Source organism: Oncorhynchus kisutch, linkage group LG14 (assembly GCF_002021735.2).
Source record: "Oncorhynchus kisutch isolate 150728-3 linkage group LG14, Okis_V2, whole genome shotgun sequence".
Lineage (NCBI taxonomy): Eukaryota > Metazoa > Chordata > Actinopteri > Salmoniformes > Salmonidae > Oncorhynchus > Oncorhynchus kisutch.
In genome coordinates, this window is record NC_034187.2 from 17,886,986 (window position 1) to 17,902,709 (window position 15,724).

The window sequence follows — 15,724 nt, forward strand, 5'->3', positions numbered from 1 at the left end:
ATGGATGAGGTGTTTTGGCCCAAAGTAGTACTCTATATAGTTCTCTTCCTTTCATACTTTTTCTCAACACTGTCTGCGTAACCAACTTCCTCGTTAGTCCAACTCAGCACAATTAATGTTTTTCTCTTTTTCAGAGTGTGGAACTTGACATGAAACATGATTGTAAACCATTAATGGAAAGAATAAATGTATTTAAAACCGCATTCAGTGAAAACGAAGATGATGAAAGGTAATAATTCAGACTTTTATATAATTAATTTGTATAAATGTGTTTTTAAATAATAAAAACCTGTCAGTGGCTCACTTCCTGGTTTGTCCCATTTAATTTAGCCGACCCGCAGTTGCCTTAATCCGCAAACTACTAGCAGTCCTGGAGTCCATTGAGAGGTTACCTCTGCACCTGTATGACACCCCAGGCTCCACCTATAACCTGCAGGTGAGTCTCCTCCACCACACCTCTCAGTAGTATAGTGGTGATAGTCAGTTTTTGTTTGTTCCAGTGACCTGTTTTTAAAGCTTAGGTTTAGTAAAACTCATTCTAGGGATAAGCATGAGTACTCAAACTAACGTCAAAACTCAATCTTTTTTAAATTTTATATTTATTTTAACCCCCTTTTCTCCCCAATTTCGTGGTATCCAATTGTTAGTAGTTACTGTTAGTAGTTATTATCTTGTCTCATCGCTACAACTCCCGTACGGGCTCGGGAGAGACTAAGGTCATGCCATGCGGCCGACTGCGACAGAGCCTGGGCGCGAACCGAGAGTCTCTGGTGGCACTGCGGGAGGCCCAAAACTTGATCTTTAACCAGAGATCACATTTTTTTTCCAAATACAGTGCATTCAGAAAGTATTCAGACACCTTCTTTCCATATTTTGTTATCTTACAGCTTTATTTTAAAATTGCTTAAATAGTTTTTTCCGCCTCAATCTACACACAATACCCCATAATGACAAAGCAAAAACAGGTTTTTAGAAACTGAAATGTCATTTACATAAGTATTCAGACTCGGTACATTGTTGACACACCTTTGGCAGCGATTACAGCATCGAGTCTTCTTGGGTATCACGCTACAAGCTTGGCTCACCTGTATTTGGAGAGTTTCTCCCGTTCTCTGTGGATCCTCTCAAGCTCTGTCAGGTTGGATGGGGAGCATCGCTGCATAGCAATTTTGGGTCTCCAGAGATGTTCGATTGTGTTCAAGTCTGGGCTCTGGCTGGGCCACTCAAGGACATTCAGAGATTTGTCCCGAAGCCACTTCTGTGTTGTCTTGGCTGTGTGCTTTGGGTCGTTGTCCTGTTGGAAGGTGAACCTTCGCCCCAGTCTGAGGTCCCCAGCGCTCTGGAGCAGGTTTCATCAAGGATCTCTCTGTACTTTGCTCCGTTAATCTTTGCCTCGAACCTGACTAGTCTCCCTGCTGCTGAAAAACATCCCCACAGCATGATGCTGCCACCACCATGCTTCACCGTAGGGATGGTGCCATGTTTCCTCCAGACGTGATGCTTGGCATTCAGGCCAAAGCGTTCAATCTTGGTTTCATCAGACCAGAGAATCTTGTTTCTTTAGGTGCCCTTTGGCAAACTCCAAGCGTCACGTGCCTTTTTACTGAAGAGTGTCTTCAGTCTGGCCACTCTAACATAAAGGCTTGATTGGTGGAGTTCTGCAGAGATGGTTGTCCTTCTGGAAGTTGTCGAAACATCGCAAGGATGATCAATGGAAACAGTATACTCCTGAGCTCAATTTCGAGTCTCATAGCAAAGGGTCTGAATACTTGTTTTAATAAGGTACTTCATTATTGGCAAAAAATATATAACTGGTCGCTTTGTCATTATTGGTGTAGATGTGTAGATTGAGGGAAAATATTTTTTTTCACAAGGCTGTAATGTAACAAAATGTGGAGAAGGGGTTTGAATTAGAGGTCGACCGATTAATCGGAATGGCCGCTTTCAAGGTTTCATAACAATCGGTTATTTTGGACGCCAATTTTTTACTCCTTTATTTAATCTTTATTTCACTCAGCAAGTCATTTAAGAACACATTCTTATTTTCAATGACTGCCTAGGAGCGGTGGGTTAACTGCCTTGTTCAGGGGCAGAACGACAGATTTTTACCTTGTCACCTCAGGGATTCAATCTTGCAACCTTACGGTTAACTAGTCCAACGCTCTAACCGCCTGCCTCACGAGGAGCCCGCCTGTTATTCGAATGCAGTAAGAAGCCAAGGTAAGTTGCTAGTTAGCATTAAACTTAATCAATCATAATCACTAGTTATAACTACACATGGTTGGTGATATTACTAGTTTATCTAGCGTGTCCTGCGTTGCATATAATCGATGCAGTGTGCATTCGCGAAAAAGGACTGTCGTTGCTCCAACATGTACCTAACCATAAACACCAATGCCTTTCTTAAAATCAATACACAGAAGTATATATTTTTAAACCTGCATATTTAGCTAAAATAAATCCAGGTTAGCAAGCAATATTAACCAGGTGAAATTGTGTCACGTCTCTTGCGTTCATTGCACACAGAGTCAGGGTATATGCAAAAGTTTGGTCCGCCTGGCTCATTGCGAACTAATTTGACGTAATTAGGACATTGAATGTTGTGCAATGTAACAGGAATATTTAGACTGATGGATGCCACCCGTTAGATAAAATACGGAACGGTTCCGTATTTCACTGAAAGAATAAACGTCTTGGACATTTTGCTCAATTGCCCTCAGCTGTGGTTAGACTGTTGTTCATGTTCTAGTGTACTATGGAATATTTAGCTTTCTTATTCTTGACACTTCTCCCAGTCATATTTAAGATTAGAACTACCTTTTAGTGTTCTGATACTTCTAGTTTGGAGTTGTATTTTAGCTACAGTATTAGCTACAGTATTTCACTGTTTAATGTGTATAGTATTGCTTACTAGGTGTGTCCAATCAATTGTGTAACCACTCCCTCTTCCAATTAGGGCTAATTGAAAAGCTGTTTAAAGAGGACCTTGTATTCCTTTTTTCTGTTTTTTTTTTGTACTCTCTGACGAAGGCTATGCAGCCAAAACGTTGGTTTTAAAAAAAACTTTTTCTATTGAACATGCCAAACTAATAAAGGCATTTTAATCAATTATATGAAGAGTGCCTTGGTCCTCCTTTCTTTTTGATGACCAATTTACCCCTTTTACCAAAGAGCACCTTCTATCTACCAAAATGTACTATTGTGTACCTTAGTAGCGCTTCCCTTCCTCCTCTTTCTACTAATAAACATCTTGTTTTCGAGATGATAGTTTCTGGATTCGACCATATTAATGACCTAAGGCTCGCATTTCTGTGTGTTATTATGTTATAATTAAGTCTATGATTTGATAGAGCAGTCTGACTGAGCGATGGTAGATACCAGCAGGCTCATAAGCATTCATTCAAACGGCACTTTCGTGCATTTTGCCAGCAGCTTTGCTGTTTATGACTTAAAGCCTATCAACTCCCGAGATTAGGCTGGTGTAACCGATGTGAAATGGCTAGCTAGTTAGCGGGGTGCGCGCTAATAGCGGTTCAAACGTCACTCACTCTGAAACTTGGAGTAGTTGTTCCCCTTGCTCTGCATGGGTAATGCTGCTTCGAGGGTGGCTGTTGTCGATGTGTTCCTGGTTCGAGCCCAGGTCGGAGCGAGGAGAGGGATGGAAGCTATACTGTTAGACTGGCAATACTAAAGTGCCTATAAGAACATCCAATAGTCAAAGGTATATGAAATACAAATGGTATAGAGAGAAATAGTCCTATAATAACTACAACCTAAAACTTCTTACCTGGGAATATTGAAGTCTCATGTTAAAAGGAACCACCAGCTTTCATATGTTCTGAGCAAGGAACTTAAACTTTAGCTTTCTTACATGGCACATATTGCACTTTTACTTTCTTCTCCAACACTTTGTTTTTGCATTATTTAAACCAAATTGAACATGTTTCATTATTTATTTGAGGCTAAATTGATTTTATTAATGTATTATATTAAGTTAAAATAAGTGTTCATTCGGTATTGTTGTAATTGTCATTATTACAAATACATTTAAAAAATCGGCCGATGAATCAGTATCGGCTTCTTTTGTACTCCAATAATCGGTATCGGCGTTGAAAAATCATAATCGGCCGACCTCTAGTTTGAATTCTTTCCAAATGCACTGTACTGTGAAACTATTTGCTTTTGACTGTAGTGTTTATTTGTACATGTGCATTTGCGGGACACAACAACAAATAAACCAAACCAAGCCAAGCATCACACAGTTATGTTCTTTAAATACCATTTTCCTTCTGTGTCTCACTCAATTAAGTTCTGATCGCTCCCTCTACACGTGTGTATGTGCTTACAGAAATAAATGCCTATAAAAAGCGTATCTAACTGATGGGATACACAAGCTACATTCCTTGCCAAATGACGACAGTTTTATCACATTCTAAATGGACTGGTTGACTGAAGTAGGGAAATATGTGTTCCAGGAATGACGTGCAGTTTTGGAATAAATGCATACTTTTCGGTGCCACAGTCAAAATGTAAAAACAATTATGAAAACAAAAATACGCTTTTCGATCTTAATTTAAGGTTACAGTTCAAATCCAATTTTTTGAAACGGGCAGGGTTTATGACTTTGGCAACTAACAGTAGTGACGACCCTACTTTGTAAACTGCTAGTGGCATTTAGAATTGGTTAGCCTAGGCTATAACCCCCCCCCCAACATAGACAGGTTCTACACTGCAAAAACATTAGTTTGATGAAGACGGTGTATTTTCATCAGAATCGTTAAGCTGACCGTTAAGCTAACCAGATGTTCTGGCCATAATTCAAATCCTTACGGTGTTCAATGTGGAATTGTTAATCGTTTTAGAAAATAACAAGAAACAAGTATAATTATCTAAATTCTAACAGAAGACATAGTTTGGTTTGTAACTCTGAAAAATGTATTTCATCTTGCCGAATTGAGCACTGTTTCAAATGATCTCTTTGAGAATAGCTGTTTTAGACACGAGATGCGATTAACATTCTGCTCTATTTTATTCTGTTTTATTACATCATGGTTATTTTTACTATAAAATAGGTGTTTTGACAGTGATAAGGGCTCGGGAAATAAGTGTTTTGTCTGCTAAATGAACAAAACAATGCTATGCCATAGCAGAGCTATTCTACAAGCAAGCACCACTGCTGTGGTTACTACCTTTTTTTAAAGTTTGTGTTCCACAATATAATATAACCAGTTGATATTATAGTTTCAATAAATGAATGGCCCTTTATTTATTATATATATAAATATCTCAGTACTAGTCAAGTTTGGACACACCTCATTCAACGGTTTTTCCTTTTATTTGGACTATTTTCTACATTGTAGAATAATAGTGAAGACATCAACTATGAAATAACACACATGGAATAATATCGTAACCAAAAAAGGGTTAAACAAATCAAAAATTATTTTCTACTATGGATTCTTCAAAGTAGCCACCCTTTGCTTCGCTGACAGATTTGCACACTCTTGGCATTCTCTCAATCAACTTCATGAGGAATGCAAGTACTCCTGCAAGTACTCGTCAAAGGTCAAATGCCCATTATTCGTCCTTGCTGTGTGTGTGTGTTTAGATCCTGACGAGGAGGTTGCGTTTCCGTCTGGAGCGCGCGCCTGGGGAAACGGCGCTGATCGACCGTACCGGACGTATGCTGAAGATGGAGCCCCTGGCCACCGTGGAGTCTCTGGAGCAGTACCTCCTCAAGATGGTACCACCCCCTCTTACTTAACCATGTTTCATCTTCTCTCACTATCTGTCCATTCAGCATATTTGAGGCGATCAGTTTGAGCGAACACTCATGCGGTCTCAGAGTAATCTTCTTTCTCTCCCCCAGGTTGCCAAGCAGTGGTATGATTTTGATAGATCCTCCTTCATCTTCGTCAAGAAGCTAAGAGAGGGACAGACCTTCACATTCAGACACCAGCATGACTTTGACGAGAACGGAATAGTCTACTGGATTGGTACCAATGCAAAGTACGTCTCCTCCCATCGTCATTGTGTGAAGACCTGATGATCAGCTAAATGCTTATTATACAATACAAGAAAGTATTTAGAAAATAACCTTGTATTAATCTTGTGTGTTTCCTCTGTCTCCAGGACTGCCTATGAGTGGGTGAACCCAGCAGCCTACGGCCTGGTGGTAGTGACCTCCTCTGAGGGTCGTAACCTCCCATATGGACGACTGGAGGACATCCTGAGTCGAGACAGCTCTGCCCTCAACTGCCACACCAACGATGATAAGAACGCCTGGTTCGCCATCGACTTGGGCCTGTGGGTCATCCCCTCTGCCTACACCCTGCGCCACGCACGTGGCTACGGCCGCTCCGCCCTCAGGAACTGGGTGTTCCAGGTGTCCAAAGACGGCCAAACCTGGATGAGTCTCTACAACCACGTGGAGGACTGCAGTCTCAACGAGCCGGGGTAAGTCAGCCTTGTCCCAGTCAGAAGGGCCCCTATCCAGGAGACTATGGTCAGGAAGAACTCAGGATCCAAAACCTATATCTGATTCTGACAGTGAGTTTGTGTCCTGTTGTGAAGGTCCACAGCCACTTGGCCTCTGGACCCATCCAAAGATGAGAAACAGGGCTGGAGACACATCCGCATCAAGCAGATGGGGAAGAATGCCAGCGGGCAGACCCACTACCTGTCTCTGTCAGGCCTGGAGATCTATGGCACCGTCAGTGGTGTGTGTGAGGACCAGCTAGGTAAGAGTCTGCTCCTGGGTTCTCTTGAGGTTTCTTCTCTATGGGAGGTTTGTCCGTGCCACTTCTGCTTGCTCTTTGGGGGTCTAAGCTCTCGCCACTGCTGTCAAGAAACAGTCAAAACACATAAGTATTTTAGTAAGGTATGTGCGAGGAGCACTCATTTTACTGAGACACTATGTTTATGAATCATTATTCATTAGATTTGAATGATGCAAAGCAATCTGACCAACCTCCTTCTCCCTTCTACAGGTAAAGCAGTGAAGGAAGCGGAGGCCAACCTGCGCAGGCAGAGGCGTCTATTCCGCTCCCAGGTGATGAAGTACATAGTGCCCGGTGCGCGCGTGGTGCGGGGCATCGACTGGAAGTGGAGAGACCAGGATGGCAACCCAGCAGGAGAGGGTACGGTGACGGGGGAGGCCCATAACGGTAAGACACTAGTACATCCTGAGCCCCACCATCTAATAAAACATCCCTCTGTGTGGAACTGAACACACACACATGGCTTGCATAGAAAGCTTTTGTTTTATATGAAAAAAGTGTTTGTTAAATGTTCTGCGGGACTTCGGCTGACATGATGATGCATGTTTAAACTGCTAAAGCAGGACATAATGCTGAGCTTTATCCCAGAATAATCCCATACGTCACCCCATCATCATCACTGGGGCAGTGTTATAATAGTAGTTCAGAGACATCGGGCTACATAACTATGACGATTGAACATAAGATGTGCAAAAACTAGTGACAAGGGAGTCATTGATAAATATGGTAGGTCAACCACAAAACAAATTGTGAACATCAAGTGCATTTATATAATTTGAGGAGCCTTTAGTGCATCTTAACCCAAAGCACCTATTACTAACGCTCGTAGAAAAGTCTCACTTTTGTATGTTAAATACTGTGGGGGGGTCAGCCAGAAAATATCAACCAGCAGTTGTTCATTGTCCTTTCATAACATTATTAGTAACTTGAAAAACAATGTCTGTATCAGACATTGTACAGGTGGTTTGTGGGTGACGCTACTCAACATTTCTAAACGGTCCAGCCTTTGTTCCTGGTTTTCCAACTGAAGGCTTTCTCCTCTGCTTTTGACCTCACACCATAGGCCTATTACTTAACCTAATGCTTCTGACCGCCCTAGATCGACAGATTCTGATTTTTCAACACTGATACCGATTATTGGAAGACTCCAAAAAAAGCAGATACCGATTTAATCTGCCAATGTTTTTAAAATAAATATTAAAACAGTTTTTTAAACATTTTAAATGTTAATTATTATTTTAACTTTTTTATTTATTTTTTATAAATGATGACAATTTACAACAATACTGAATGAGCACTTTTTTTATTTGAACTTAATATAATAAATAAAATCAATTTAGTGTCAAATAAATAATGCAACAGAAGTGCAATATGTGCCATGTAAAAAAGCTAATGTTTAAGTTCCTTGCTCAGAACATGAGAACATATGAATGCTGTTGGTTCCTTTTAACATGAGTCTTCAATATTCCCAGGTAAGAAGTTTTAGGTTGTAGTTATTACAGGACTATTTCTCTCTATACCATTTGTATTTCATATACCTTTGACTGTTGGATGTTCTTATAGGCACTATAGTATTGCCAGCCTAATCTTGGGAGTTAATAGGCTTGACGTCATAAACAGCGCAATGCTTGAAGCACAGAGAAGAACTTCTGGCAAACGCAGGAAAGTCCTGTTTGAATGAATGCTTGCGAGCCTGCTGCTGCCTACCACCGCTCAGTCAGACTGCTCTATCAAATCATAGACTTAATTATAATATAATAAACACACAGAAATACGAGCCTTAGGTTCATTAATATGGTCAAATCCGGAAACTATCATTTCGAAAACAAAAAGTTTATTCTTTCAAGGAAATAAGGAACTGTTCCGTATTTTATCGAACAGCGGCAACCCTAAGTCTAAATATTGCCGTTACGTCATAATCGTGTAAAATTCTGGCAAGTGAATTACGGTGTTTGTTAGGAAGAAATGGTCTTCACACAGTTCACAACGATCCAGGCGGCCCAAACTGCTGCATATACCCTGACTCTGTTGCACAGAACGCAAGAGAAGTGACACAATTTCCCTAGTTTAAAAGAAATGCATGTTAGCAGGCAATATTAACTAAATATGCAGGTTTAAAAATAAATACTTGTGTATTGATTTTAAAGAAAGGCATTGATGTTTATGGTTAGGTACACATTGGTGCAACGACAGTCCTTTTTTTCGCGAATGCTCGTGTTAAATCACCCGTTTGGCGAAGTAGGCTGTGATTCAATGCTAAATTAACAGGCACCGCATTGGTTATATGCAACGCAGGACAAGCTAGATACACTAGTAATATCATCAACCATGTGTAATTGACTATTGATTATGTTAAGATCGATTGTTTTTTTATAAGATACGTTTAATGCTAGCTAGCAACTTACCGTGGCACCTTGCTGCACTCGCGTAACAGATGGTCAGCCTGCCACACAGTCTCCTCGTGGAGTGCAATGTAATCTGCCATAATCGGCGTCAAATGCTGGTTACCGATTGTTATGAGAACTTCAAATTGGCCCTAATTAATCGGCCATGGCGATTTTTAATCGGTCGACCTCTAGACCTCACACTATAGGCCTATTACTTAACCTACTGCTTCTGACCTTACACTATAGGCCTATTACTTAACCTACTGCTTCTGACCTTACACTATAGCCCTATTACTTAACCTACTGCTTCTGACCTTACACTATAGCCCTATTACTTAACCTACTGCTTCTGACCTTACACTATAGCCCTACTGCTTCTGACCTTACACTATAGCCCTATTACTTAACCTACTGCTTCTGACCTTACACTATAGCCCTATTACTTAACCTACTGCTTCTGACCTTACACTATAGCGCTATTACTTAACCTACTGCTTCTGACCTTACACTATAGTAGTAGTTGTTGATCTGAGTCAGTGCTACTGCTGTGTGACTAGACTGCATTACGTGATGCTCATCCTCCTATTGCTCTCCTACCGCATTATTTTATTTATTTTTAACATTTAATTTTGTATTATTATTAAATACAAGGGGCGTGTAAAGGATTACATGTCTCTCTGTATGCCAAACGTCTTAAAACCGCTCCCATATCATTTACGTATTTGACTAAACTTGCAAACTGTCACTACCATTATACCCTTTTTGTTATTAGTTTGATATTTTGAAGTGCCACCCTCCCCCCTCTCCCCCAACTTATCAGGTAACCTTTTCATACTTGTACAATCATTTCCTCCGTCGCTATCTGTTAAATCTCTGGGCAGCCATGTTTCCAGTGTGTTTTTAAATACTTTTTGACTAATTGTCTCCATCAGTCAGCTGAGTGCATGTTGATGTTACAATTTGCAAGCTCTGAATGGGCTCCATTGCAATTTTTTTTATATTTACATTGACAACGATATTATTCAGTTCCTTTTTCTCAAGTGGCTTTCAGCTTTGCATTTGCTAAATTCTACCTTGCTTTGTCATTTTCTGTAACTCATGATTTCTATCTGACTGCTTCACCTGGACCAGAGTACTAGACCATACAGTTTCATCGGGACATCCAGTATCTCAATTTGACTTAAAATTGGTTTTACTATTCAGCACAATGCTATCAGCTTCAGTATAGCTGCATAGAATGGTATACTGATGGTGAGTAATGGATCTAGTCTGAATCTGTATTCAGCCCACCTGTAGACAAACATGGTTATCTGGTCCAGTGTTGAGCAGAACTGCTGTCTTGACTTGCTCTCTGCTGGGTCTCACTACATTCATATCCTTTTCCAGGCTGGATTGATGTCACCTGGGATGCTGGTGGCTCAAACTCTTATCGTATGGGTGCTGAAGGAAAATTTGACCTCAAGCTTGCGCCAGGGTACGACCCTGAGTCTGCGCCGTCACCCAAACCTGTCTCATCCACTGTTTCAGGCACAGCGCAGTCCTGGAGCAGCCTGGTGAAAAATAACTGTCCGGACAAGGGCGGCTCCTCCTCGGCTGCAGGGGCCAGCTCCTCCAGCCGGAAGGGCAGTAGCAGCTCGGTGTGTAGCGTGGCCAGCAGCAGTGATATCAGTCTCAGCTCCACCAAGGTAGAGCGTCGGGCCGATAGCCTGCTGGAGCAGGGGGGGTTACTAGGGACTGGTGGTGGCATCCCTGGGGTAGAGGGCCAAGAACCCATTGTGGTGCTGTCCGAGGCCGGATCCGCCTCCAGCACCAGCACGATAACCGCGGAGGAGGGAGGCGAGCGGAAAGCGGGCGCGGACAGGCAAGCGGCGGCAGATGCCACGGCCATCTCCATGGGACTAGTCAGCGTCAGCTCGCCTGACGTCAGCTCCGTGTCTGAGTCCTCCAGTAAGGAGGCTGCTTCCCAGAGGCCTTTATGTTCCGTGGCCAGTGCCCGTCTGTCCGTTAGCTCTCTGCTGGCGGCCGGCGCTCCCATGAGCTCCAGCGCCAGCGTGCCTAACCTGTCATCGCGAGAGGCCAGCCTCATGGAGTCATTTGTGCGGCGAGCTCCTAACATGTCCCGCACCAATGCCACCAACAACATGAACCTGAGCCGCAGCAGCAGCGACAACAACACCAACACACTGGGACGAAACGTCATGAGCGCTGCCAGTGAGTATTCAGCCTCTACTGTCTGCAGGCCAGGGATACATGCAGCCCTCAGCCTTCAGTCCTCAGCCTTCAGTACACATAAAGGGACCACTGTCCTGCCAGCTCACTTGACATTATTGGCATGACTTGTAGAAGGAGCCTTGTAGCTTTGGTTTAGAGTTTAGCTTCAGCTTGTACAGTAATAAGTTATCACATTTTTACATTAACCTGGAGTAGTAGTCAACAAAATTTGTCCTGGCAATGTAAAATTGTAGATTGTGTTCAATGTTGATATGATTGCTAATCCGACTCTTGATCACCACAAAAAGGGAAGAAACAGGACAGACACTCATCTAGCCAAGAAGAAGAAACACTGACTACACATATCTGAATGGTGTTCTTGCTTTTGTGCTGCAGTTTTTTTCTGGTTTTCTTTGCTCTAATATTAGGCTATTTCATTAAACCAAGGGAAATCAAATGCCTCACCAATAAATCATATTATTGCATTGCTGACAGACTATTACTGACATTTTCTAATGACATTTTTGCGTCATCCTTGTGTAAAGCGAGCGGTAATCAGTGCATTATTTTCTAATTACATCCTTGTGTAAAGCGAGCGGTAATCAGTGCATTATTTTCTAATGTTAACCTTTTAAAAGTAAGATGCACAGTTTTTTTTTAAACTCAAAACATGACTTCCAGTGGTCAGAAGGTGCTGACTGAGGCTTGAATGTGACAAGCATGTGTAGTGGTAGAAGAACAACCAGCATTCAGTTTGAACTGGAACCAAAATAATACCTGCTTCTTTTTCTGGTTTTGAACTAATCGCATTTTGGGTTTTTGTTTGCAGCTTCTCCTCTCATGGGTGCACAGAGCTTTCCTAACCTCACCACCACTGGTACCACCTCAACTGTTACAATGTCCACATCCATAGTAACCAGCAGCAATAATGTAGCCACGGCAACCACAGGTTTGTCGGTTGGCCAGTTGCTCAGTAACACTCTGACGACCAGCCTGACCTCTACGTCTAGTGAGAGTGACACTGGTCAGGATGCTGAGTTTTCCCTTTATGGTAGGCTATACTAGACTTACTATTATTCCTATATTATACATCTCTCCTATCCTCCTCCACTACTCCTCTGCTTCTTCATTTAACACATACGTGTTTCTACTGCATAACTTCCATCTTGTCGTTTCACACTTCTTGACTCATCAGTGTCCTCCTCGTATATTTGGCTAGCGTTTTCTGACTCTATATGAAGTGCATTATGCTCAAAGTTGTTTCTAGTGAGATCTCACCACCTCTCCCTGCAGACTTCCTGGACAGCTGTCGTGCTAACACGCTATTGGCTGAGTTAGATGATGAGGAGGATCTGCCTGAGCCTGATGATGATGATGATGAGAACGAGGATGACAATCAGGAAGACCAAGAGTATGAGGAAGTTTTGGTACGGTCCAGGGTAAACCTTGGTTTCCACATTCATTTTAATAGGGTAAAATCTGTTGCAGTTTCTATTCATATAAAGTGTACTTGTCGATTGCATGCTTGCACCCTCGTAAAAAAGGATTGCCTGAAAACCTCCCTATTTCAGTTTAAGTTCTTGTCAATTTCGAATGTGAAGTGTGTGACTAAATGTATGTGACCTTGTTTTTATGAAAGTTTTGTTTCTCCTGTAAATGTCGATCTGTGTTGCATGTTTGTGTTGTGTGTAATACCTTGCCTGCCACTCCCAGAGAACTAAGGGCTGTTCATGTCCTGTTTTATCAGGAAGAGGAAGAGTATGAAACCAAAGGGGGTCGGCGTAGAACCTGGGACGATGACTTTGTCCTCAAAAGGCAGTTCTCTGCTTTAGTCCCGGCGTTTGACCCCAGGCCAGGCCGGACTAATGTCCAGCAGACCACTGACCTGGAGATCCCTCCCCCAGGTACACAAACACGACACAGTTCAGTTCAATATCCATCTGTCGATGGACTTGGATTGTACATGATTACTAGGCAAATGGCAAGTCTTTCACACCTACTTCAATTGCACCCTAGGGCATAGTGGTGAGCTCTTTCCTCATGTTTTTCCTTGTCCTTGCAGGTACACCTCGCTCTGAAGTCCAGGAAGAGGTTGAGTGTGCCCCCTCCCCCCACCTCGCCCTCATCCTCAAAGTGGCAGGGCTTGGAACCACCCGAGAAGTTGAACTACCCCTCTCCAACTACAAGGGTACTATCTTTTACTATGTCCAGAAGCTTCTACAGGTCTCCTGCAACGGGAGCATCAAATCAGATAAACTACGCCGGATCTGGGAACCCACATACACGTAAGTCTACCAGGCAGGATGCTAGTTTGTTTGGGTGTTTAGTTTTTCCTCGGGATACTAACTTGACGCTATGATGAAACCTAAACTGAAAGTAGCTGGAATTAATGGCAGATCTCCATTTTTACTTTGTTTTGCAGGATAATGTACAGAGAATTGAAGGATTCGGACAAAGAGAAGGAAAGCAGAAAAATGGTAATTAACAAGTTCCACACCTCCCCCCGTCTCCTGCCCATTTTTTAAATCTTTGCTGTGAATTTTTTTGTGGCTGTTTTCAATGTGTAGCGAAATGCTCCTCCTGGATAATTAAACAGACCTAGTCTCGAAAACCTGACCTAGGCAACAGTGACTCTTTATGGTGTAGAGGAACTGCGTCCCTGCCCACATCACTACCTTATCCGCTTGAATAAAATACTAAACAGTAGCTGGCAAGATTGAGATCACTGAGGTTATTTTTAGTGAGTGCTTTTCGCAAGTGGCTATCTTCCATAAACCACTGCAAAGATTTTGCCTGAACTTCGGTTTTGAATTGCAACATTCTGGAATGTCTGCATTGTGATTTGTTGGGAGAGTTGTCTATCCCACTCCGGAACAAGGACTTTTTTTTCTCTTATCAAAGTTGCCAAAAAAGTCTGTTATTGATACCAGACCCTAGTCATTGTTGCCTAGGGTTGGGTTTTTGAGACTAAGACAGACCTATCTCACTAACCTTTAAAGCAGCAAGGATACTGTGACTTAAAACCCTATTAGTTATAATGTAACTAGAGTAACTGCACGGGTCTCTTTTTAGTGGTTAAACCAACCTACTGTAATGCATGTCTATTTTCCTTGAGACTTTACAATCAGGAAAGACCAACATTTGGTTCTTCCTGTTGTAGGGTTGCTGGTCTGTAGAGCATGTGGAGCAATACCTTGGCACTGATGAATTACCAAAGAATGACTTGATAACCTACATGCAGAAGAATGCAGACTCCTCTTTCCTGCGCCACTGGAAATTAACCGGCACTAATAAAAGTATTAGGAAAAACAGAAATTGTTCTCAGCTCATAGCTGCATACAAGGTATAGACCGGCATCAAGATGTTGCTTATCTGTCTATGTATCTATTTATTTTCCCTTCTCTGTTTTGATATATTGTTTTCCTTCTTGCTTGACTGTCATTTGTCTAGCCACTTGTTAGACAGTTTTTGCTCTTCTCTTAACTTTATCCAAATGGCTTGTGGCTGTTCTGTAAATTCTGCATTACCATGATTTACATAGTGAATCTGTTCCCTTTCATTATTTTGCTGTATGAACATAATGATTGTGAGAATGCAGTAACTGGATGTATGTGCAGCAAAATAGCCATGTCCAGTTTTATGCTACTGTCTTTGCTGTTAATCAGAGAGTTTGTAGAGTCAGGTAGCTGAGGAAACATCAGGTTTAAACCACGGTCCATATGATTGCTTGCAGGACTTTTGTGAGCATGGGTGCAGGTCGGGGGGCCTGAGCCCTGGGTCTCTGGGTGCCATGCAGACGTGTGACATCCTGAGTGTGGCTAGTGAGCAGGCCCAGGCCAAGGCTGGCTCCAGCCAGAGCGCCTGCGGTGTGGAGGATGTGCTCCAGCTGCTCCGCATCCTCTTCATCATCGGAGGAGACCCCCAGGGCCACACACGCACCTTCCAGGAAGGTACAGATACACACCTAATACCACCTCAGACCCCCCCTCCCCATCACATATCACCTGAAGATAATATGCTACCTTATTTTATTATCCTCTTGCAGTGAAAATGTTACTTGTTGGTGTTCTTAATAACACACTGTTTTTTACCATATGTAGAGGACCTCCAATTCAATGCATCGCCCGAGGAATTCACCAGCAAGAAAGTCACAACGAAGATTCTCCAGCAGATTGAGGAGCCTCTGGCCCTGGCCAGCGGGGCCCTCCCAGAATGGTGTGAGCAGCTTACCAGCAAGTGTCCTTTCCTCATCCCGTTCGAGACCCGGCAGCTCTACTTCACCTGCACTGCGTTTGGAGCCTCCAGGTTAGTGCTACTTAACGTTTAAACAAAAGGGGTGTGTACTCC

At 42.5% G+C, this 15,724-nt stretch overlaps 1 protein-coding gene across 14 annotated transcripts in view; it reads left to right on the plus strand.

Moving 5' to 3' along the window:
- The window catches only part of LOC109904237 (E3 ubiquitin-protein ligase HECTD1), a 40,938-nt gene that overhangs the window by 20,066 nt on the left and 5,148 nt on the right, over window positions 1-15,724 (plus strand). For 3 of the 14 annotated variants that reach the window (XM_020501465.2, XM_020501466.2, XM_031787947.1), the window contains exons 18-33: window positions 135-229; window positions 331-436; window positions 5,609-5,743; window positions 5,870-6,009; window positions 6,133-6,456; window positions 6,574-6,740; window positions 6,990-7,166; window positions 10,553-11,377; window positions 12,207-12,428; window positions 12,671-12,849; window positions 13,125-13,281; window positions 13,440-13,662; window positions 13,800-13,854; window positions 14,538-14,720; window positions 15,111-15,327; window positions 15,478-15,682. In XM_020501465.2, the coding sequence (XP_020357054.1) occupies window positions 135-229; window positions 331-436; window positions 5,609-5,743; window positions 5,870-6,009; window positions 6,133-6,456; window positions 6,574-6,740; window positions 6,990-7,166; window positions 10,553-11,377; window positions 12,207-12,428; window positions 12,671-12,849; window positions 13,125-13,281; window positions 13,440-13,662; window positions 13,800-13,854; window positions 14,538-14,720; window positions 15,111-15,327; window positions 15,478-15,682 (3,410 nt within the window). The remainder of the gene's footprint in view (window positions 1-134; window positions 230-330; window positions 437-5,608; window positions 5,744-5,869; window positions 6,010-6,132; window positions 6,457-6,573; window positions 6,741-6,989; window positions 7,167-10,552; window positions 11,378-12,206; window positions 12,429-12,670; window positions 12,850-13,124; window positions 13,282-13,439; window positions 13,663-13,799; window positions 13,855-14,537; window positions 14,721-15,110; window positions 15,328-15,477; window positions 15,683-15,724) is intronic. The other 11 variants (XM_020501467.2, XM_031787949.1, XR_004202701.1 and 8 more) reach the window with 9 other exon arrangements.